Source organism: Dermacentor andersoni, chromosome 6 (assembly GCF_023375885.2).
Source record: "Dermacentor andersoni chromosome 6, qqDerAnde1_hic_scaffold, whole genome shotgun sequence".
Lineage (NCBI taxonomy): Eukaryota > Metazoa > Arthropoda > Arachnida > Ixodida > Ixodidae > Dermacentor > Dermacentor andersoni.
Window position 1 is genome coordinate 40,297,028 of NC_092819.1, and position 25,872 is coordinate 40,322,899.

The following is a 25,872-nucleotide window of genomic DNA, read 5'->3' on the forward strand; positions in this document are numbered from 1 at the left end:
CGTGGGTTTGGCACCTAAATCCCCAGAACTTTTTTTTTTACTCAAGGCTTCCGGGTGAGGTAGAGGAGCGAATAAAACTTAATAGTTTATTAGGCGGGCTTACACCTTCTTGCCTTGCGTATTCACGCAACGTTCCCAGGCACGCAAGCACATCTTAGCTAATACCCGTGGTGGATTTGGCAACTAAAAACAGAGGCTGTCTTACGTGTGATGCTGACGCAATGTTCATGAATTGACCACTCCAAGTCCATGAGCGATTCACAACAATGACAGAGACGCGATATGAATGGAAAAAAACCCGTCCGTGCTAGTGATTCAAACAATGATGGAGAGTAACTGCAAATGTCCATGTGCGCGTTCACTTGGTCACGTTAGTGAGCTGATTGAAGTTCTGAAACTCCCAGCTATCGATGCTGGTTGTCCGAGTCCTCGGGCGGAACTCTGCTCCAGCACCTCCCGCGTGGGGCTCAGGTACTTCCGTGATGGACAGCCTGAGTGGAACGTGGACGCCGTCACCACTACTCTTTTCACCGCTGCCGCCTACGTCGTCCACTTCGTCGTCGTAAAAGTTTTCGATGCGCTTGCAGTAATAAGCCATACAGGCCTGGAAGATGCAGCCGGCTAATAGCAGGGCTGTTGTGACACCGTGTATAAGGAAGCGAAGTTTCTTCAGATCGTAGAGCCAGCAGGCTCCCCGCTCGCCGCACCGGTCCTCCCAGACGATGCACGAGGCGTCCGTCAGTGCGCCATAGATTAGAGGGTACGGGATAAAAGCTGTAGGGGAAAAATGAAGATAGTATCAATAAAATAAATGGCGTTTATCTCGGGGGCACAAACGCTCATTACTGTATTATTTTTCATCATTATTAGTCGACTCTTTCCAAAGTTATTTTCGCGTTATATATATATCTTGCTAAGAGATTTATTAGCAACGGGCGCGAACGTGTAGCCGTCACAAGCGTTCGTTTATTTGCGCGGTTTTCCATACGTCATATTATTGTTGAATAAATGCGTACAGTCATTCGTGAAGAAGCTGCATAAATCGCCTGTGAAACTTATTGTCTTATAATTAAATGTTCGTACTCTGTGGGCTGGCATGTTCGTATCCAAGCACCTCAAAGCACTTTTTCCGTTGTGGCTTTTCCCTGGAAACAGCCACAGCAGCTGACGAGCGAGCGCTTGCTATTTATTTTCAATGTATGTGCTAACTGAAAAGCAGTAGTTGTTCACAGAATATGGCAATAGCCACACTTATCGTTGCGTTCGCCTGAAGTTGCATGCTAGGCTTGCCACCAAACAGAACCCGATACTTTTGTTAGAGACTCTCTCTCTCTCTCTCTCTCTCTCTCTCGTGAGCCCGTAGTACTGGTGGACCGACCGACACTGTGTAGTGTGTGTGTGTGTGTAGTTTGATCTTTCTTTATTTTTTTTATTATTTTATCCTTCTCTCTCTCACCTATCGCATCCCCTTGCTCCTCCCCCACTACAGGGTAGCCAACTGTAGATAATCTCTGGTTAACCTCCCTGTCTTTCCTTTGCCTTTCTCTCTCTCTCTCTCTCTCTGTCGAAAATTTACTTTAATAAATATAAATCCATCACAGCAACGTTGTCATTTTACCCTGCCGTAACATTGTCCCTTTCATGCAGCAGCCTACATTGGCAGCTGGAATGTGGACTTACCGAATGCGTTCATAACTGCTGACACGACGAGCAAGGAGAGGCTTTTATCCCGTGGTTCTATGCACCTGCACAGAAACAAACATCACTATTTCTTCTCCCTGTTTTTCTTGTTTATTATATATTAAAAAGAAAATTGGAAATGGGGCCGGCTATTTCAACATCACAGGTATGAAAAAAAGTAAATGAAAGTAGAAAAGACTCAAAAGTCTATGACAAAACGGCAACACACGAACAGAGCAAGGCCGTAGATTACGAAAAAAATAAAGAGAACGAAATTATTATTAGCCTACAAGAAAAGCAAAAGCATGTACAGGTAGTGTACACAGAGCAAATTCTCTGTCCGTAATCCATAATCACGTATGTAAAGTGTGTAGTGAATGCATATTAGGGCCACTTAGGTATAAAAAGCACTGGCTTGGCATACGCTAAAAAAATCTGGCCCATCTGGGATAAAAAAGCAGGCTTACTATTCTACTCGCATCAATGTGTTATGTTGTTAAGCAGCTGAATTTAAAGGGCGTGACACAAGACCCCAACAAGAACCGCAGGACAGGGCCCTACTTCTATTGCTTAGCATGATGTACCAACCAGCGCTATTGAACAGCTTGTTAGTCTGGTATATAAACGACACGCAGTGATGTCGTTGGTATTTTTATCGCTGTTCTGATGTGGTAGGCACCACAATCCTCCTAATCCTATGGGGAAATGGAGGTCATATTCCTAACTAATGGACACAGCCAGGTAGGGAAAGAGGAGCGTTGCCATGTCAGAACACCCTGCGAAATTTAAAGCACAAAAAGAAACACCTTACAAGTAGGCTGGAAACAGTCCGGAAAATAAACTCCTTTGTACGTTAGTAGGCTGCCTATGCCTGTAAAGGCTTTTCTTCGTTGCTTACTGGAGCTCGCACTCAAAGAGAAAAAATGGACATTTAGGTGAGTGCGACGATATTCGCTCAGAATACTATCTTGTGATATTTCTTGTATTTCGCAAATGGGAAATTCAAAGCGTGCATCAGTCTGATACGTATTGTAATGCTCAATGCTTCAACATTCGTGTGTATGTTCGTCCTCTTAAACGTATCTCATCTATTCATCTCAATAAAACAAGGACACATGAAATAAAGTCCTACCTTAGCGCGATGATAGTGGAACCAACGTGTGTGCTTCCCAGTACTATTTGAATCACGAAGACGACACCAGCAAAGATCATCATAGCGTCAAAGCAGTCCTGCTCGCATTTGCTATTTGAAACATTTCCCGTGTTGAATTTATTCATTCCATGTTCCGACTGCAGGCACAAACAATCCAGAAATTCCTGCAAAGCAAAAGAATTATTACAGCAAAGTTCTTCGTTTATGTTTTTTTTTTCTTTTTTCTTGCGACAAAATTACAGCGTTCATCACCGAGTCAAATATTTCTCCTTGTGGGAGCCGTCTAAATGTTTTCACAGAAAAATCCTACCAAGAATAAATCTCGCACTAAATGTACACAGCATGTGCTTCAGATATCTGACTTGGTCTGGCAATAAAGTTAGGTCCGTAACCCCGTGGTTTGTTTCAACGCCAAAGAATAAACAAGCATACATATACATTGCAACTGACATGCGACAGCATATCCCTTAAAACTGCTCTTTTCCGTTTTGCTTCGTCATCGCCCATGTACATGTTTATCACTGTGTGCGTGCTACATCACCGGTGGTCTTTGTGGCGGTCTGCTATGACACCTATTCATTTGGTTCGCTTACTGCGAGGAACTAAAATATGTCGCTTGTTTGTGGTCAGTGTCATTTGCACTTGTACACGAAGCAGCACGAGGAAGGCTCACTGTCTGGTTGAACTGGCTGGCCGGACAGCCTGCAAAGCACGCCGAGAAGTACTGCGTTCCTGTCTCTTGGTCACACACTGGACGATGGACTCTCGTGGAGCAGTCGCATCCGTCGCTGCACTGGTTTTGGATGGTCACTCTGCGAATGCGTGGACAAGGAAAATGGTGTACGCGAAATAACTCGACTGTCGCAGCTTCACGTGCAGTTGCTAGCGCATACACATTTAAGCTATGCTTAGCTCAATGCTGGCAGCAGCAGCACTAGTAGTCGAAATGTCTTGTCGAACTATCGACAGGTTCTTCCTCGACCTTTTTATAACCCCCAGTGACTGCTCATTACCGATAGCAGTACGTAGTCACTGCGTCAAATACATCCAAACTGTACGTACTAGATTTTTCACAAATTCACAGATCCCACAATCATGCCACCCTATTTCGGTTTTAAACGCGCCAGAAAGGTATGCCAAGAGTGCTGTGGCTCTAGGTTATGGTTCTTGAAATTCAAGGACATTGTTTCAATAGCCAGCGAATTGGTTACACAGCAATGTTTTTGTCTTATATATATATATACATATATATATATATATATATATATATATATATATATATATATATATATATATATATATATATATATATATATATATATATATATATATATATATTTCTTCCTGTATAGCAAGAGTCACATAATGTAATCAAATTTCACCAACGGTAATAATAATAATACAGAAAACAAACATCAGTAGCTACATCAAATCTGTTGCCATTTTTGGTGGCTTTTTGCCTCCATTTGAACGAATATGAGTGATACTAAGATTTATGGGGCTGTTTTGTTTTCTTCTTTTTGTGACATCAGGCAGGGTCAATGAAAAAACGAGTGCATGGGCTGTATTAAACTAGTATTGTCACTGTACCCGCACAAGGTTATCAACATCGTGTTTCCCACATGGGCTGAACATTCGCTGTTTCTATTGCATCGGTTTTGCCAATGCAGTAATTTCTAAAGTGTTACCTCGAGCCAACCATCGCATCAAGTGCTCAGTCATCTGGAAACCTATTCGAAACCTGGAAAACGTGTTGAAATAGACTAGTCGACAAATACACATTGTTAAAAAATTAAATTATGGGGTTTTACGTGCCAAAACCACTTTCTCATTATGAGGCACGCCATAGTGGAGGACTCCGGAAATTTCGACCACCTGGGGTTCTTTAACATGCACCTAAATCTGAGCACACGGGTGTTTTCGCATTTCGCCCCCATCGAAATGCGGCCGCCGTGGCTGGGATTCGATCCCGCGATCTCCTGCTCAGCAGCCCAACACCATAGCCGCTGAGCAACCACGGCGGGTAAATGCGCACTGTTCAAAGCCAACAATTGTGTTTTGTGAGGAAGGTTAACATAGAATAGCATATCCATCATTTCCATCCTCTCTGCGACTGAATTTTGTTCTGTTAGAGAAAGTAACTTGTGCTTTGTGACTTTCACGCCTCAATATGTCACTGTCTTGTTGAGAACTAGCCAAACCTCTTTTTTAATTCATTAAGTAATTCGTTTCCTCTCAATCATTGGTGACAAGAAAACGACAATCCGTACAGTACGTTTACTTTTCTTCCCAACGGAGCTTTCACGCAGTTGTCGATTTCTACATAACAACGTTATCAAAACAAAGCCTTCGCTTGTTTTGCCGCACCTAGGTGGAGAAGAAATGCAGAAATTTTCAACTGCTATGACTTACGTGCTCGTTGGAAAACCCCAAGCGGACAAAATTATTGGGAAGCTCAACATTACGTAGGTCTCTCGTATACTGCCTGCTTCTTTTCTTCGCTAAACCTAGAGTTAGACGAATATCAACTTTTTCATACGAATAGAATACCAATAGCAATGATCGAATGTCGAACCGTCATACGCATGCGCCTATATTTTCAGCACAAATATTTATTTCGATATAATAAGGTACCAGGCCTATATTTGCTATAGTGCAAGAAAATGACAGCTAAATATTAAGGTAGGGGCAAGGGATTATTCTTATACACAAGATCACTAATCCTTCTAAAACAACTGCACGGATAACCTCTCAACTTATTTAGAGCCTGGTAGCAAACAAGCTTTCCAAAAATAAACGTCTAGGGTAGGACTATAGCTTTCCAAAAGCATTAAATCATTTGTCGCCGACAAAAGGCCAGATATTGGGCAAAAATATAAAGCTACTGAAGGACTTGTGAGCTGACCACACATCTAAACAGGCGCTCAGGAAGAAAAGCGTCACTTAATGTAGTGTAAAATATAAAAACTGAAAAACCACTGCACTTCTAAAGACAATAAATGATAGACTACAAGCGACGGCCACAGTTGACTTGCAATCTTTCACAGCAAACCGGAAAAAAATCTTGCATTACCTGTTTTCTATCTGCATTGCTTCAAAAAATTTTGTCGTTGTTTGACTGCTGATGATATGCGGTACTTTGTTTGGCAAGTAGATAACAGTAGAAAGACTTTAACAATATGCTCTTGCTAAATTTTGGTTAGCTTGGAGCATTCGAAAAGACCGAATAGTTCCCTTCTTAATAATCACACCAATAGCTCGTGTGAAATATTCGATTCGTATTCAAAACTTGGAATATTCACCAACGCCTAGTTAGAATTCCCACGACAAACAATCGATGAATGAAGGCAATTAAAGCTCTCTGCGAAACCCGCCATTTTTACTTCGATCTAAACAACTGTACGTTCTCGTCAACGACCCGTCTGGCTGAAATTTCCGTATTCAATTTGCCTTTCTACAAAGAAACACGTTATCTAACGAGCCTTTATATGGCTTAAAGTGACAGAACATAAGTGAATCAATAAATAATGCTCACCCGCTGACCGCATCTGGAACCACGGGGTACTGTATCGAGCCACAGTTTATTGCCATGAGAGAAGTAATGCCAACTGCTGCGACGAACACCACGACAACAGTATGTATGCCAACAACCCGGGGCGTCGGTTTCACTTTGTGCACGAACACGGCGCCGAGCACAACGCCGACCACGTTCGACAAGATGTAAGTCGGTCCTGCGTGTACAGTTTCATCAGTGTACAGTTAGAATCAGTGTCCGAGAACTAAACCAAACATCTCGTCGTTCCTAAATCGGAAGGTCACGTGGTCCCCATTGTGCCGTTAAAGTCTTGTGCTCCTAATGCATGCAGCTATGGGCTGTCCAGAGGGCCCACGATGCGGCGGTCGGGCATGGCCTGACTGTCCCAACGTGGAAGCGGCCCGCAGCGCGCTGAGTCGCGTACCTCAGGACCTTTATTAAAGTTTTGCATCCATCCATCCATCCTAATGCATGCACCTGAGTTCCCATTGCAATATCAGAAGAGGGACCACACACGTAACTAACGACTGTCAAGTCGCGTCGCAGTGAAGGAAGGGAACAGAATCTCCCCAAAAAGCATTCACTAAGCATTGACATATATGTCATTAGCTTTATCAGGCTAGCGTGGTACGTCAGTTTAATGTCAAAGCCCTTATTTCACACAAATCGCTGCTTGCCAAGCGTCAACGGCGATGTACACGGCCATGAAGTACACACTTTTTCGAATATTTAGAAGCGACTTTGGCGAGTGACATGTGTGTTTCCGGGCCCTGCTGCAGGGCTCCAGGGGTCCGTTTATTGCTCCGAAATCCAGAAGATGGAGCATAACACCTATCAATCCCCGTAGCTTTTCGTAACAAAGATTCTGTGCGTACACCCGCGCGTACTGGGACGAGAAGAGGTAATCTAGATTCAACTCCTTCGTGCTCTGATGATTTAGCTCTTGTGATCTGTCACCAGAGGCGAGTTAGATATCTCCCCTCCCCAGCGTAGGGTAGCCAACCAGACGTCTTTGTGTTTAACATCCCTACGTTCTCCCTTTTTTTTTTTTTTATTCTCTTCCTCATCAGCCGACACAGTTAGAGAGTCACTTAGGCGTGGAATGAAATCTTTCTAATTTCGTTTTTTCGTCCTTTTCTTTCCAGGTGGCACGACGGCGCGCGCTATCTTTGTGTTGAAATTGAAGGGCGCCGTTCAAGCCGTGGTGTCCACTGATCCATCGGGTTTTCCGTTCCTCTCAACAATTGACACCACAACGCTCTGCCCCCAAAGTCCGCGTGCACAGAAACGCTCTTCTCAAGTCGCCGACTGAGGTGAGTTGGGTTGTTCTTCCAATGGCCTACTTCCGGTGACCAACACCGATGCTACTTCAGAGTTGAATTCATAAGTCGATATAGCTGTTGAAACCAGTAGCCTGTCCCGCGCAAAGTGCCTCCGAAACTTTCGAAAGATAGTCTACATCCGCTTTTAATTGTTCCCAGACTCTTGCAACCAAATTCAAGGCGGCTGTTGGGCAAGGTCGCGAGTGTCGTGAGAGAGAGAGAAAGAGTTCGGCTGACAGCTGGGGAACTGCACAGTTTGGCCACCGTACTGAAAGTGAATAGAGCGCAACCAGCACGTGAACATCGGTATAGGCCATTTGGGAAGAGAGGAGAACATGAGGAAAGGTGGCAGAGAGAGGGACATCGAGGAGAATAATGGGGCATGGATGTGGCAGCTGTTATAGCCAACTAGCACTGTGAAAGAGAAGTATGAAAGTTATCTGCATACATCCTCTAAAGCTTTGGAGCTCTGTTAATTCAATACGCTATGTGCACCAACTAATGCAAATACGCGAACTCCTTGTTGCAGTACCAACATCTAACAACACTGCATGCATTTTATCATGCCCTTTTGCTAATCCTTTCTACATAATAAGCCTGGCGGCAAAACCTTTGAATAAAAAAAAAAGCACTAATGCGAAACGTGATCCCATGCGCAGTGGTATCAAAAGTTTTGCATACCAATGGGTACGTTTGCCATGGGCGTAAACTGCAAAAGAAAATGCGTTAGGAATCGTTCAATTTTGTTCAGTACCAGCCCGCAGATTTTTCGCAGAGCGAAAGAAATAAAGTGAAGATATTTGGTCGAATACCCCAACCCAAGCAAAGTGTTAAATATATACAGTGTTGATTAGAGCAGCATCGAAAGTAAATGGGCCTCAGAGGGTCGAAAATCGTTTGGTATCGTGTGTTCTTTGTCAGCCCTCGTCTCTTACCGCTGTACGTTTGTCGGTCTCATCAATTCCACTAGTCCAGCTCCTCTCTAGACTGTGCACTGAGTGACTAAGGAAAAGTCATTTTCCACTTCCTGAACGGCTAGATGAGTACCTCATAACTTCATATGCCTAAGCCTAATAAGTCCATAGCTGAGGTGTTGCAATGGTTCACTGTTGATGCAATGGCTATGAAACGGCATATTAGCTTACAGCACGTCGATGACTGCGTTTCTGAGAATCCATCCGTAACACTGATGTGTTTTGCAACCTCTGAAGTAAGTTCATGCTTTATTTTATTATCTACGAACTCCACCACGCCTGATTACTAACACATCCTTGCCTGATACTTTACATCGGAGCTCACCAAGAAACTGTGGCTCTAGTCCGACATTGTTCGTCATATGGTTCACTGAACTCACCAGCAATGAGACTGGCCTTGGACGCCGTCTGAGAGAACTGGTGTTCCGTGTAGCGCGGAAACGAAATGTAATAGCCCGCCAGAGCAATGTAGCTAGCGATTGCTGCGAGAATCCGAAACACGTAGACGGGATTTCGGGCCAACCTTGCGAGTCCCTGCAATCCCTCTGAAAATAAAACGAAAAGCACACATAAGTGTTACCATGCACGCAGAATCGGAGACTTCTATTCAAGTGCTCATATTTATAACGGCTTCAATGTTCCGAATTATTCTGCTACAGGAGAACTGTGATTGCCATGGATAAGCGTCAATTTCTGAGCAAGCGCACGGAGCAGATAAGTTCTCAATAACCTTCAGTCGTAATTATGAATGTCTCACTAGCATTTATGCGAACTTGTTTTCGCAATTTGAGGAAAACAATGAATTTAGCCATTCGGGCCCTGTTTCCATCATTTTAAAGCAGTGTGCCGTACTGTAGTATCCGACTTCACTCCTTTGAAGAACTGAACACACTTCCCCAGTGCAGAGTAGCCAACCAGGCTCCGGGCTGGTTAACCTCCCTGCCTTTTATTTATCATTTTCCCCTCTCTGTGCATCAGGTTAAATAAATGATGTTTCACCCCCCCCCCCCCCCCCCGCAACACTTTCTTTTTTCCATTACTGTCATTGTAACGGGTATCATATAACTGAGGGCAGTCGTTTCTCATTTACAAGCACCTCAATTTACCGGACGTAGATTTGGGAACTGCATCACAGTTATTCAAAAACGCATGTAAATAGGCAACGTAATTGCAGTCACTAAGACTGTTTTTACCAAGAAGTCTCCCCGCAAATTTTATACAGTTCGCTGTGGTTGGGAATAAAATGTACGTTATTAGAACCGTTATTCTGAGGTCGTTTATCTCGAATGTTCCAATCCGATCCGATTCGGAAGTTACCCTGATCGAACACACATAATCTAGATGCTTCTGTTGCTTCAAAAGCAATTTTCGCTCAAGGGGAAACTTGACTTTGAAAGGCGCTTAGTTACATCAGAAGCTACTTAGTTGTACACCCTTGGCTGAGGCCATGTACGGAGATTAACTGCTAAATCCACGCGCAGATACAAGTCAATAGCTTTTTAAAAGGGACAGTACAAATTGGGGGAAGGGATAGGGTGTGCGGAAGCATGACAGCATATACATTAGACGTAGTGGTGAAAAGACAAAAGAAACATGTTTTCTAGGCAGACAGTGCATCAATGATTTTTACTATACAGTGGACATTGCCGTATCGTTTCCTCCTGCTTCCATTATTTTGTGAGGTAGCGGGGCTTTGTCAAGCTCCTCAAATGCAGCTTTTGTCCCAATACCCTCTGCCACTTTATTAGGTCATGACTAGTGTGACAAAAAATTGATCAACTCATCTCAACTCAACTGATTGGATAGGGAATGCTATTGAACTTAGGTAGTTGGTTCACAGATAAAAAGAGTTTGAACAGCCGGATTGAAAACAGGTATTGAAGGCAGCACAAGGCTATAATATATATGTACTTTTGTCCCAATAAAATAGCCAGCATGAAATAAGCAGAAAGGAGCGGTCTCCACCATGCCCATCCGTGGTCCCCTCCCGAAACTTACAAGCTTTCAGCTCTGCTGTTTCCCACCAAACAAAAGTCGAACACTGAGGTTTAGTGTCCCACCTTTGATGTCCGCTTTCATACTCGTGTTCTTGCTCAGCGCGTCTCCTTTGTTGGCTTCGGCTTTTGACCGGATCTTTTTGGGAAAGAACAGCATTGGGAGTGTGCTGAAGAGTAGGCCGAAACCGATGAAGATGTAGCCGAACCACCAGGCGCCGATCCAACGAGGGTCGCCAGGCTGAAGCGGGGACGTACCTGCAAGCGTATGCAAGAAAGCGAAGGCTCACGACTCGTGCTCATTTGATCATTGGCTGATTTCCAGCGGCTCATTTCGCAGTGACAGCAAAAGAATGTCTTAATTCATGACGTTCATATCAAAGTGCACGTCGCGTATTTTCTTTCGTTAGTTCACGTTCCTATAATTAGGACCAACCGGTTGAGTCGATCCTCACACTCAACGTCATGCTTAGTTTTTGAGCCATTAAATAAACTCTAATGAAACTTGATATTTCTAAATGTAAGATGGTGGGAGTAAGACATTGTAATGATCTTATTAACCTTGGCTACACTCTTAATAACTTAGCGTTCAGATCTGTCACTTTGTACAACTACATTAGGGTACTGCCCTGAGCAAATGGATACCGACCAGGGAAATAGCGATAAACGCGATTTTTCCTTTCCGCCTCTCAATGGAGCTTGAAATTGAGGGTTTGACATAGACAGCTTGCTATTACGAAGTTTCTAGTGAATTCGTCAATTCGAGCTTGTCCATAGGAATTGCTAATCAATTCAGTTTTATTCGGCGAGCCTTCTGGCCCTATACTGTTGCTCATGTGTGTTCACATAACTGATAACCTCACGAAATATGCATGTCAGCAATTATTAATGCTAAGCGCATACTTGGATATCTACACCAAAACGTTCGCGCTGCTCCTTCTTCTAACCTACAGCTTATTTTGTATAAATATTTAGTTCGATCAATAGAGTATGCTTCCTCCACCTGGGATCCCTCTAGCGGCGCATAAAGCCTCATAAGGCCTCATAAAGCTTCACAAACGCCCTTGAATCTGCTTGAAATTGCTCCGCTTGTTACATACTTTCTAAACATTATCGTTACGCAAGTGTTTCTTCAGTGAAACTTCAATCGGAATTTAAGGGAAAGAAAGACGGGATACGGTAAAGCCAGCCAACTCTCAGTGCACTCACACGACCTTCCGGCTTCTGGCAAGCTCTGGGAGCTACAGCAGCAAATTTAAATTTAAATTGTCAATTCAATTTTTAATTCAGTCTTTATTTTCTCTTAGACAGAAAAGGAGACAGGACTAAAAGCTCGCAAGCTTGACAGAGGTCCTACCCCCTCTATCAACTTGGCAGTACAGTACACAGGCAAAGATTTTCATTTTTCCAAATAAACACTGAAACAAGATAACAAAACACCTTAGCAAAAGCAGCGCTGTGCACTGCAGCACAAACACAGACAGAAAAACAAATGCAGGTTATGGGGAAACGAAAAAAACGGTATAGCTTTAAGTTGAGTGCAATATCATCACGTAATTTCACCTAAGTCATCACATAAGTCAAGGCAAATACAATGTTTATTATCGTTTTGGGGACACAGCAGCGCAATTGAGGCCTCAGTGGCAGAGATTCTCGCGCTGCGCATGCCGACCGCCTGCATCATAGCAGCCATTCCGCTGTGTGGTGAATGGGTGATGCCAAGCACGGTACAGGGGTCAAGATGAAAAGTTCAAGTCTCGCATAAAAGAAAAATTCAAAATGAGATAATGACGGAAATCGAAGGCCAACAAACAGGCATATCTAATTCTCTTGGGTCATATTTTTACGTAAACTATCTCAATGCAAGAATCTGAACTGAAAGTGTACCAAAACCTGGTATGTTTGTCTCGTTTCTTTTTTCGGAAAATCCGAATAATGTATTGGAGCAAGAGAATGTTCACTGTAGAGTAGAGTTCGATGTCAGCGAAGCAAAATAAATATGAGGAACAAATTTATAGTAATAATGCCAGTAAAAATATGGCAGATATACATGCAAATTTGGGTCTCTTGAGGCACTTTTTCCGACTGAAGTTGCCAATAAGCGCCGTTATATATCGATAGCTGACCTTTTCAGGTTCATCAGGCGAAGTTTAACTGCTTTACGCACCGAATAACATTTATAATTTTCCTCAATAAACCTGCTTGGCGCACTTGTGCAACACGTTCAACGCACGCCACATCAGAAAGAATTTTTTTTCAGCAGGACGATATTGGGAAATGACTGAGCAACGAAGTAAAAAGCCCAGATTTTTTTACAAAAAGACATTAGATGTTCGAGCGACACGTTTGGGACACTTGGCGTAGAACTACTCGTTTGTCTTTGGATTTGGCACTCTGCTTATTCTCTGCCAACTGACGTTTGCCCACAGCCACGTTCTGCAAACAGTCCCAATTGCAGCAGATGTGGTGTCGAAAAAACGACCAAACACCTCCTATGTGACTGTCCTACACACGAAAACGAGAGGAGTGCCCTTCGTACAGCTTTGGAGCACTTAGACGGCCATACTTTCACAGAGGAGAAGATCTTGAGCCCGTGGCCACAAAGGCACTGGTGCGTTTCTTGAAATGCACCAGCCTGTATGACCGCCTGGGACTGACTCAGCGATGAACGTTTGTGTGTGCAAACTGTGAACTTCCTTCGTTCTTCCTTCTCCTCTTCAATGCCCTTTCCCCTTCCCCAGTGGAAGGTAGCCTACCGGGCTCAGCCTGGATAACCTCACTGCCTTTGCCTTATGACTTCTCTCTCTCTCTCTCTCTCTGCAAACAGTAAGCGTTGCTAACCAGTGACAGCTCGACTGCTGAGGGAGTTGAGTACATGCATCAATGCTGTTTATCTCCAACGCGCATGTGATACGACGTGAAGAACCAGCAGTAACGCCTAATGACTTAGTGACTGCTCCAATTTCAGTTTTTCAAGCGAAGCTTGTATTGGCTCACAAGTGGCGTTGTCTTGGTCACGCTAAAAAAAACAGTTGCTCCCAAGCAGCGCAGCTGCGGTAAAGGACGGCTTGATGAGTTTACAGCTGCACCGGCGCCGGAACGTGAGTCATTAGCAAAGGTTTCAGCTGCACAGGTGCGTGCTCAGGCCACGCGTGAAACCAGTCGGAGCCATCTCGCTTCAGCTGGGGAGGCAAAGGGCAGGAAAGGACTTCCCGCCGGCTTCGTTTCCGTTCAGTTCAGTCTCGGAAAACGGATGGGACGGTCACGCGTTGTGCGTTCCCCCGAGGAACTGGCAGCGATCGACGAGCGGCGGCGAGAACTCACCCGTGAAAGGGCTCGCCATTGGCGCGCCGATCCAGCAGTTAGAGCCGCCCGAGCCAAGCAATCCGACAGCAACGAGAAAAAGATCCCGGGCTGACGGAGCAGGAAGCTGAAGCAACGCAGCACCGTTACTTGTGGGTTACTTAACCGTGACGAAGGTCAGGTGCACGTAGGACAAGCTTCGCTTACCCCCATTTTTCGGTAGGGGAAAGGTTTGTCTTTTTTTTTTACATATTGTGCCTTCTTGATGAGACATTTACCGCCAAGCGCTCTTTTCTCGGAACACAGCTTTGATAGAGATATGGAAAGTAAGATGTTTGGTTGAGATAACATTCGGTAGACGATGGGACAACTATGAGTAATGAGCAAATAACTAGCACCGTAGTCTCATGAAGGTGAGGCCACCGACATTATGATAGGCATGAAGGCATGGGCTGCGAACGTAGGTGCACGTAAACACACACGCACTGGAAAGTCATTAACTACTGCTTTTATACTTCTGGCGCTGAGGAGTAGCTATCCTATAGTTAAGGTTGAATGAAACTTGATGGGGCTGTTTTTAGGTGGTGTTATGCGTAATTCGCTACACTCCTGTTCTCCTATTCGCTACATTGCTCCTGTTCTGCTATTCTCGGTTCAATTAGAAGACTTCTGCAGACAAGCAATGGAAATTGGTCAAATTTTTATTCTCTGGCCCTTTCTCTCTACAAAAGTTGGATCCCCTCTTTAAGTATAATGTCACATTACAATGTACAGTAATGTCCAATCAATGGTCGGTTTTCCTTTCCTAGAAATTGTCATTTAGTTGGGAATTCGATAGTATCTTTCCCAAGGGTATACATTGGCCTCAATCTCACCAGCAATATCTCCCATGGCACGACCACAAGAGTCTTTGGTTCTTGGTGGTCAGCGATCGCTCCCGTCTACTTCCGCCCCCACAGACCTTTGATCAGCGTGAGAACTACAGCTGGTGTGTCGATGTTGTTGTTCTCATAACAAGTGGCTGTTGACAGGGTCGTCAGTTTCACATTGGGGACCGCTCGTTGGTATAAACAGCCGAACACCACCGTGGCGCGCACTTCTGGGAATCCGCTTCTTCTGCATCGTGTTAACGTCAACACCGTCGCTAGAAGAGGATGACCTCCGAAGAAAAATGCCTTGCAAGCGGTCCCATGGCGAATGCCTTTCCCATGCCCAGGCATGCTCTGTCCCTTGGATGATACTGTATCAAGCCGAAGGAATGCGCAAGTATGGTGCGTCGCACGTGCACTGGCTGTTCCGTGAGCAGAGCCGTCGGCTTTCGTTGCAGAGCACTGCCGTCGCCAGCCTGTTCGCTCTCCAGTCTGCACAGCACCGTTTTCGTCGGCCGCATTGAACGCATTTAATTATTAAGGCGAAAGCCTTTCTAGGCTCATGGTGAAGTTTGTGTCAACAGACCTGACCGCCGGAGTAACCGCCGAAGCGTCATCACGCCATATAAAGACAGATTAAAGAATGAAAAATTATTGATAGTGGCAGGCAGTGAATGATAACGTGATAATAGAGATTTGTAGAGGTTGATAATGACTAGTAATAACTAATGATGACTTGTAAAGACTCCTAATGACTCCGAAGTGACCAATATGACTAACGACGGCTTGCAATAACCACTATTGATTAGAAACGATTAAAGATGCTTAGCAATGACCAGCAATGACTAATAACGACTGAAATGACTTCTGATTACTAATAATGACTACGAAATGACTGACATGTCTAACGACAGCTTGTAATAACCACAATTAATTACGAATTACTGAAAATGCTTAGTAGTGAGCAGTAATGACTAATTATGAGTGAAATTACTTGTAATGACCAGTAATCACTACGAAATGACCAATATGTCCAACGACAACTTGTAACGACTGCAATTCATTAGAAATGGCTAAAATGCTTAATAATGACCAGTATTGACTAATAATGACTGAAACGACTTTTAATGACTACTAATAACTATGATATGACCAACATGTCTAACGACGGCTTGTAATAACCACAATTCATTACAAATGACTAAATATGCTTAGTAGTGAGCAGTAATGACTGAAAGAAACAAGAGAAAGAGAATAGGCAAAGAGAAAGAGGCGACTGATAAGAGGAGGAAGAGTAGGCTTTCGCCGTCCACCTCTTAAGAGATATCTTAAGAGACCCTGTATTTATTTATTTATTTATTTATTTATTTATTTATTTATTTATTTATTTATTTATTTACCTATTTTTCACCCATTCGGCCATTAGAGAGGGGGCGGGTTAATTACATAATGAAAATACATGAACTATGCACCACATACATGAGTGAACAATAGAGAGAGAGAGAGGAAAAACAAAGTACAAAATTAGCACAGTCGGCAGAATTCGCATGTGAAAGGAAACGTGGGACCAATAGTATTCAATGACGGTTGAAGACACGTAAAGGTAATGTGACACCTATCCTAGAGCTGCACAACCAACCAAAGTGGGAACGCAGTAACAGCACTAGTACGCAGCTAATCCAGAACGCAACATATACACTGATTATGGCAAGTGAAAACGGCATAGACGACGGGTTCCGTCAGCGCTCGTTGGGCCTTGCACCTGTCGAGGGGCATGCTTCGTTTTCGCCCACTGTAGGTAGGGTAGCAAAGGGCTGATTGTTCTGAGGTCAAATAGATGATTTTTTCCATGTCGAATATGTGTGTCTTGCCCTATTAAGGTTATCTAGGGCGTGATATCCATGTCGACTTGACGGCGAAGGGAGTGGCAACATCATAATTATCTCCTAATCATCAATCTAATGTAATTCATTTAGCAAGCTACGAAGTGCTGTACCTTACACTGTATGAGACTGTTAGCCGCAAGGAGAAAACGTATTAATATGAATTTCTTTTAGTATATATACTGTGACTTCCTTTACACCTTACATGTGAAATATTTGGTGACAGTTAAACCATCTTACAATCCTAATCTGCAGAAACATAATCTTCAATACTAAAATCCAACCAGTAATTTTCCATAATAAGCTATTTATAAACGAATCTTTCTCTAACAAGCCATAAAAACACCACAGCAAACTGTACTATTGGAAGCGCTTGTTTAGCTGCCGATTTCGTACATACACTTGTGAATAGCTACTATTGAAATCGGTGACGAAATTAACAAGTGTGTGCTAATAACTTCAGCGCAGCACTATTCTGCATGTTGCGAAAGTTTTCCGCATAGCGAAGCAGCCTACAGAAATGCAGATTCTAATCGAGCCGTCCTACGAGCTCTCGGACCGTATGAATTGGCGGACTGTTGATGCCAGCTGGAAAAGTCTGCCTTCCTTTGCTGAGAAAGTGCCTAGGATTGGCGAGACGTCATGACAAGGACATCAACAGTTGGAAGCCATCTGAAAAGTGAGGTTATTAAATGCGAACATTCAAGAGAGATCGTGCAGCAACAAAACGGGTTGATACGAGTAAAACAGCCCATAACGTCATGATTCAAGTGTAGAATGTATACCATGAAATAACTTATGGTTGTTCTCTTTATCAGCCATTGCTTTCGTTCTTGGAGTATCATTATTGGCTTTTCGCTGGTATTTGCATTCCAGCAACCACTTGTTTTTCCCACTGTGATTGTGCTTTAATATGAATGAATGAACTCATTACCGGAACACGGTAGGGCACGAAATCTAAAGGACATGGAACACATTATCTGGCAATCTCCAATACGCATTAAAAAAAACACTGACCTTTCAGTTCCTCGGGGTAGCTTAGGCTAAGCGAGGCCAGTGTGAAGCCCAAGACAGGTCCCAGGAGACGGAAGACATACAATGAGCCTAAACGCAAACGAAGACGTAAATAAGTGTGTGTACAGCCTTTGTCGAAAATATGCAGGCTGAACCGAAATGGCATCCACACCATTACTAAAACACGGAACCTTGAGCAAGTTTGCATGACTGCATAAGAAAACTGCACAGCGTGAAAAACAAAGTGAGAAAGGTAAACAAGAACACGACAGTGCTAGACCCGTTTTCTCTTTCTTTAGGTCCTTGTTTTTTCGCGTTGTGCAGCTTTAAGAGTACAGAAATTCACATCGACTATCAATTACAATAGTGCTAACGCTCTCACAGTTTCTGAACGCATGCAATTTCACGAGATTCAAACTTTCAGCGTGGCCCTTAGGAAGCTTCGACCAAAGCAGCAATGTGTAAATCCTTTTATAAAAGGTGCGTGCATACTTGTAAGCATTACATTGTACTCTTATTTACCTTTTCATGTTGACAAAGAGTAGGATATGATTGTTGGCCAGACTACTGGCGCGATCACACTGTATTGTTATGCGGTTGTTTGCAACACATTAATTTCAATTATTAGTTAGCAGTAGGAGCCAGGTACTCGCGCCCTAGTTCGCCCACGAAATATTGTTGTGCGATCATATTTACTGAAACACCCGAAATATGTAAACAAAGAAATCTATAACACACAGCACCTACAGCTCCACCTCCCCCCCTCCCTGGTCTATTCCCCTCATGTAAAGTAAATAACGAAGTGCAATAAAACTACAGATGGAGTTTAACATAAAGTCAATAAGGCCAGCCAAATACGAACAACCGCTCCTTATCCTCCAAAACGATTGATAGGGGAGGACATCAGGCAGAGAACTGCTCAACGCTTGTCTGTAACAATCAATACTTGAATGAAAGTCCGACGTTTTACAAACTGCAACCACGGTCGCATTAAGTTACACGCTGTAGATGGGAACTGCGGATTAATTTTGACCACCTGGGTTTCATTATGGCGCACCCAATTCATGGTACAGGAGCTTTTCTGCATTACGCCCTGTCGAAATACGAACAATCTATTCTTTTTTTCTTTCAACAATATTCAGGCCAATGTATTCTGTCATACCTGCGACAATTACGTCGGAAAAAACGCATTAGCTCACTCCAGAGATCATCGACGACGTCCCTCTTGCCTATGCAGCTAAAGTGACTTCAACTTAGCGGAAGCTTAGTAGCGTTGTGATTTACAAGCTACGTGTGTTCGTAAACTTTAGATCTGCTAAGAAATAGGCGTGATGTGCACACTAAGAGAAGACGAATACTCTCACACCTCTATATTTCTTCACTGTTCGCCGCCTGAAGTAACAATGTGTGCCAAGTACACATATATATATATATATATATACTGCACCGAGCATGACGTTAACGCCAGCGTATCTGCCTGACGTTTTTTTTTTCTTCAACTTGTCTATAAGAAAACCATTCGGAAGCGAAAAGGTGAACACTGCCGACTCGCGAACTACCAGTGACGGCTGTTTGGTAGTGGCATCGTGCCCGTTCCCTTCGTGACCGTCGCTCTTATCACTGCCACTGGTTTCACATGGTGTTCCAAACCGGAAGCGGTAGGGGCGGCGACTTAATCCGCTGAAGTTCTTTTTTTTTTGTTATTATTATTTAAATTCCGCCGCACTCCCTTTCAACCCGGAAACACGGAGGACGCGGAAAAGCGCTGTTTAAGGCGATAAGACTTGAAGAAAAGAGTGCTACAATGACGCGAACTAAAAGAGGAACATGTACGAGGGACAAGGCGCTACTTCCAACTCACTACTTCCACTACCTCCAACTTCTGCCTTGTCATCCGTACATGTTCCTCTTTTAGTCCGCGTCTTTGTAGCGCTCTTTTCTTCAAGTATGCAAAGCCAATTCGCCCGCATCAAGCTTCTGCTAAGGCGATAAGCTATCTGCAAAATAGCATATTTATACTTGTTTCACAATTTGTCTGAACGAGACGCCTTAACTGCTGACTAGATCGACTTTATTGGGACAAAGCAATTCAGCATCTGTTACAGACGTCGCAGTAAAGGGATGCAGAATAATTTGAACCTCGAAAACTTTTTCTTCACTCTTCCAGTATGCATGGGGTCGCTGTAGAGGGGCGTCCAACCCGCGACCTTTGGTTTAGTGCAGTAAGGCGCAGCTGCTGAGTCACGGTCGTGAGAAAATTGTCATAAGTTATTGCTGAACAATACTTTGCGCAACAAGCACTGGCACATTACCAATGCGACGAGGGTTCCACGTAGTTTACGCGTATTATCGCACCAATTAGTCCAGTGATTGATGTCAGCGTAGTTCATAGCGTATCATAAATCATACTTTTCTAATCCTCACCTTTAAAGCAACCAGCACCAATGAGGTGGCTGCAATTTATTAAGATAGTTTTTTGTAATAATCAATGAACTATTAAGCCAATTAAGCCACTACCTTCGATACAATGTTTGGTTACTCCCCACAACTTCCTCAAAGCAAAAGTGGCTCGTGCAGCGTTAGAATAAGCAAATTTGGAGCAGCGTAATCTATAAAATTATTTCACAACCATAATGCACTGCATATTAAACTGTCTTTGTCTTCTTTCTTTTCTTTTTTTTTCTTATCATTGACTTCAATCAAGAGCGAATAAAGACAGTAACGTATACGTGCGTTTTTGTCCTTGTTACAGCAGAACAAGGAAGCTACGGCAGGTTACGAGTCTCAAAATTTAATCTAGTCACGCATGACTTCGTGGGGAGGTGCGATGTTCAAAGAGCAGGGAGCTAGTATCCAACCAGGACCAATTGAAAGATTTCTATCTACTCATGTATTTCATGACGAATATGGAAGTGGCTGCACTAAGGTCAAGTAAAATCACGACATTTAGATTTAAGGCTTGTCTGCTATGGTGGCTCATACGGACGCACAACCTTTTTCAAAAGAAGCCAAGCTACTACGCGCATGACTGGACGTGTATAGTCTGGATCCTCACCTCTCCGCACTGCTCAAAAGCACCTCCGAGTTTTGCTTTAGAACTCCAATACCAGGATTTCCACGGGCACAACATGACGCAGTCGCGACTCATGAATACTTCGCTTCCTTTGACAAAGGCTGTACTTCTGAAATCTATTGAGAATAATCGTGAACTTACCGAAGTAGACGGCCGAGTTCTTCTTCTTGACATTGTCGTCCATGTAAGTGGTCCCGATGGCGTAGTAAGCGGAGCCGCCCAGTCCATTCAAGAAGTTACCCATGAAGAAGAATAGCAAAGGCCCGAGTGAGGCGGCGTCCTCTTTGGTCGCTTTGCAACTTGCCGCTGCTGCCTCGTCGTCCGAAGTGCCGCAGAACTGGGTCGTCTGGGTGGCGACGCCACCCACTGTCGGCAAGTCTCCCAGAAGGTGCTTGCCCGGACCGTAGACCACGTAGGGCAGCAAGCTGGACACGGCTCCGAGAAGCGAGAACAGCATGCCTCCGGCCACCCAGTTAGGTTTGCTGGTGCGCCTCAGGCACACCATCATCACGAGGTTGGCCACGATGGGACTCAGGTCGTCGGCAATCATGATGATGCCCGAGGCGCGACTCGATAGCGAGAAGCGCCTCTCCACGGTAGACAGTGTCCCGACCAGGTACGTACGGTAGGCACCCTGAAAGATGCCCAGCAAACCGAACACGAGGGCGTAGTAACGCGAAGTGGCGAACTTCTGCAGCCAGTCCGGCCTGTAGTTGCCCACGCCACACAGGTAGTCGCTGTCAGTTTCGGCTCCTTGGGTCGAATCCCGCGCCTCATCTTGGTCCTTCTTCGGCGCAGGAACGTCCGCTGCTTCCGGCGCCGCCTGCCCGCACGCGCCGCCGGCATCGCGGCTGCCGTCGGCTTTGGGACTGCCCTGCTTGTGAGCATTCATGAGAAGTGGCGTCTCGACAGGCCGCCGAGGTTTCTCCGTGTTAGGCTCTCCCACCGTTTATCACGCTCGCGGCCTCTTCGGGCTTCTCTCTTTTTCTCCGGCCAGCGGCGGCGTCCGCTCTCGAGGGACAAAGCGTTTGAGCGTCGGGCGTCGATGGGCCAACTATTTCGTCACATCCGCCAGTCGTGCTAAGAAAGGAAGACGATGTTGTCGCTGCCTATGCGCTGACAAACTCCACTCTCTGCTACGCAGGCTCTCGCGCTGCCGCGGCAGCTGATAGACATTCACGCTTTCGACAGCTAGAGCGCGTTCCTACTGACACGTTCACTCAGTTGAGGGATCGCTCACTCAATCTTCTAACCTTCAATCCAAGTCTGTGCCAACACTTCCGCTTGCAAGTATATGGCTGCAGCCTTACGATGACTTGCCAACCTTAGCGTGGAAGAATAAAGCCGTTGCGTTGTTTCTTTCCTCAACGCTAATTAGCTACAGCATTGCTGCGTGAGCAAAAATTACTGCAGCGCTGCGATATGCAGTGAAGTTGCCCTTCCATAAGTAAACCGAGAGATCATTTACTTTATTCAATGGACTGTTTTCAGAAACTCGTACTCTTGAATATCTGTAACATGAAATATGTGAAATTGGGCCTTACTTTTTTTTAGCATTTTGCTCCGTACCTGAAGATTTCTCTTAGGGAAGTAATGCACGAACCTATCTTTTCTGTTTAGTAGAAACTGTATCTCATTACGATCACCCGCTATCAAAAAAGATACTGAAATCCGAGTTGCAAACACTGTAGCACAGGATTCTTTAGCAAGGTGATATTAGACCAATTCGACAAATTACAAAATAATTAACATGAAACGGAGTTCTTATCAGAAGCCACTGTGTCCACAATAACCATTTTAATAATCAGACATAGCACAAGGGGATGCTCAATTCTTGCACTGAACTGGATCTTGTTCTAAGGTATTTGCGTATTCAAGGCACTATAACACACAACCATCGAATTATCATCAATACGTCAACACACTATCCTTCCTGTGTCTTTTTGACGAGTTTCCCTGCTTTTTTTTTTTTTTCTTGTCGAAGCCACTGACCACAAAACTAAACTTGCACGGTTGTGACAAACTCTCGATTGTCGCTATATTGCCACCTTAATGTGGTTACTGCCGTTGCTTTTTAATACGCGTAAGTCGAGACATTCCCTCCTCAAACACTTCCCGTGAAATGGTGTCGGCCTGGGCGCTGTGATGTCAGGCGGAAAGCAAAGTAAGCCGTGGCTTCTAATAAAACGCGTGTTTGCGGCACCTAATGGGTCAGGTTTACAGAAAGGTGTGCTGACAGCTACAATCATTGCAGCACCAAAAAGCTCTCGCATGGAGAGCGCTGAACTTGCCCACTTACCTCCATTCTTCCAGGTGGGACAATATGCCGATACGGTGTCAACACATTGCACCAAGCCTTTTCACGTGACACCCACGTCTTCGCTGTCGATGCTCACGCCGGACTTAGGTCTCCGCGTGTTGCAAGGCGGCCCTTGTTTTACTTTTTTTGGCTGTGTTTTCACGTTATCTCTCTCGCTTCCTTCGTGTCGTTTGGGCTGGAAGAGCAGAGCGATCGGCGATACGCTTTGTCGAGTAGTCTGGCATCGGTCCACTTGCCCTGTGCCCAATACGCAGCGCGAACTTATCTGTGTGCTCGCAACGTAGCCGCGGCTTTCTTGGAAGTGGCTTCTTGAGAGAAAAAAAAAACTTTCTTCGCTTTCTTTCTTTTTTTCTTCCAGTGTGATTCGGTGTGTAAGCGATCCCCACGCCTGTGGCCCGACTACTTACACTGCTTGTTTGAAGGGCGGCACATTCGTCTTCTGTCTTCCGGTAGCGAAAAAAAGAAACGATTGCCAGCTTAGCTCCTTTAGTGCAGCTCCTTTAGCGCCTCTTCATTATTAGGCACAAAGCACCCGCTAGAATATTCCCTTTTCAATTCCAGCTGTGACCACTCATGTTCCTATTTCCAGAATCAACGCTCCTATTTCAGCTCCAATTTAAAGTGAGAGAAAAGAAAGAGAGGTGGCAGGGCTATCAACTAGAAAGACATCTGGCTGGCCACCCTGAGCTGAAGGAGGGTGACAAGACAATAAAGAGGGAGAGAGGAACGTGGTGAATGTGTGCGCACGCGCGAACTGCACCAAGCAGTCAAGGGGGCTTCCAAAAACCGGCCATTTCTCAGAAAGAAAAAAAAGCATCTTCACTGCTTTCTGGGCCAGTCATCGGTTTGGAAGGATTTCCAGTTGCGTCTGTATACGGTCGGTGCCCGATCGTCTAGTCGCCGAAGTGCCTTGGACATCAATTATCCTTGTATGTCAAATCCTGAACAGTTGCCAAACAGGTAGTCTTATGCTCTCCTCGCACCCACAGACATCACGTGCACTACTGTGAGTCATTCCGATTGTTGCTGAATAGGCTCTCGTGAAGGCCACTTCTCACCAGAACCGATACAGAAGACATGCTCCGCGTCGGTGCAGTCCGAGTGGAGGCCCGAGTTGCAGCGAAGAGTTTAGTTTGTGTAGTCTGGTGCACCTTATGTGGATGGTATTCTACTCAGCTAACGAAAGTGTGCGTGCAAGAAGGCGAAGCTACTTCACAGGCTCTGTCCTCGAGAGTGGAATAGGAACACAGAAGTCTTCTTCGGGGGATGTACAGATAGCGTCACAAATTACGCAGACAACGCTGCCTACAATGGCCGGGCAAACGTAAAAAAAAAAATCTCGTACCCCTTTTTCTGTCAAGCGGTGTTGAAGTTCTTTGATTTCTCACGTCAATTGGTCATGACTTCCATGTAGAAGGAACAACTGAATAAATTGTAATCGCGAATTTGAGTCGTAGAAGTAGAATTCACTGCTGGTTGGTTATCAGCTAAAGCCTCCTATAGTGATGGGATGATGGAAAAATGACGCGAGAGGAAAAAAAATGACGCAATCAGACGACGAGCGCAAGCTTTCATCTTGCATATTTATTTAAATGTTTCTCTATATTTTCCAAGCGCTGTAGTGCGACCTGTGGTGTAGTCGTCTTTGTTTCCCGTTTTCTCCTGTTCTCTTGTTCTTTTTATTTTACTATATCTGTGTGTTTCTATTTTTTCTCTCTCATCCCCTTTAGCCGTTGCAGTTTTTCTTGGTTTGCAGCACGGTATGATGATAATGATGGTGATTATTATTATTATTATTATTATTATTACTATTATTATTATGTTGTTGTTGTTGTTGTTGTTGTTGTTGTTCAGAGTTTATGGCGCGTGTGCGTGCGTGCATTCGTGCGTGCGTGCATTCGCGTGACGAGAAGCTCTTGGGAGCCCTGAGTGTCGGTGTTATGGGGCCTGTACGTGTAGTATAGCGTATACATAGCAATCTCGTTGGTCGTTTATTGTTTCGCAATGCATTCGATAGCGTTCCCAAGAGTACGCTGCTATCTGACTGACACAAACGGCAGGTCATATGGGCCAGCTTCCGTCCTGGCGCCTGCAAATGTATGAAGTCTACGTCGCGCTGCGAAGAACGCGCCGGTAACCGAACATCCTGAAGCCGCTTGGCTGCGCACGTAAGCTACAGTCGCGTGTTCGCAATAGTTAAGTAGCCGGAGATGCTATTCATAGAGTTCACAAATTATGCCGCCACCTGAGACCAGATGCGCAGAGATCAACGGAATTCTTTCGTGGCACCGCTGGCCAAGTAGCCGCGTTGCACAACCTAGAGGCCAGACAGGCACACGATGTTCCAACAAATCGCGGGATATCCGTCACACAAACTACATTCACGAACAAGAAGTCATCATAAAGATGCTGGTGCATGGCGGCTGGCGCATGGCGGCACACCTCAAGACAGCTCGGTGGTACTAAATGTTGCTTTAAAAGAATCAACTGCACCATTTATCTTAAATCGAGAACGAAAATGCCATTAGAACGGTACAAATAGATAGACCTTACGATAATACTAAAGATGGACCATCTTCGTATCAAAGTGGCCTCCAAGGGCTCTCTTTTGCAAGCCCGGAAGCATTTCAACAAACTTACTGCCTGCCAGTCAGCGCTTCTCCTTTGTGATTATCTTCGGGTTGTACTGCATCAATTTGTGAACAGCAGACCACTTAACTGCCGCCTAGTGGCACGCGAAGTGATGCCTTCG

General features: G+C 44.6%; 1 protein-coding gene across 1 annotated transcript; it reads right to left on the reverse strand.

Moving 5' to 3' along the window:
• Positions 1 to 72: 72 nt before the first annotated feature.
• Positions 73 to 23,956, reverse strand: LOC126521940 (solute carrier organic anion transporter family member 74D-like). Its single transcript, XM_050170685.3, has 10 exons — positions 23,100 to 23,956; positions 20,942 to 21,880; positions 17,731 to 17,817; positions 10,725 to 10,916; positions 9,045 to 9,209; positions 6,369 to 6,564; positions 3,507 to 3,645; positions 2,813 to 2,997; positions 1,681 to 1,745; positions 73 to 774 (listed from the first exon to the last, which is right to left on the reverse strand). Exons 2-10 carry the CDS (start codon positions 21,690 to 21,692, stop codon positions 359 to 361), a joined length of 2,196 nt encoding a protein of 731 aa, XP_050026642.2. The 5' UTR covers positions 21,693 to 21,880; positions 23,100 to 23,956; the 3' UTR covers positions 73 to 358.
• Between the last annotated feature and the right edge of the window lie 1,916 nt (positions 23,957 to 25,872).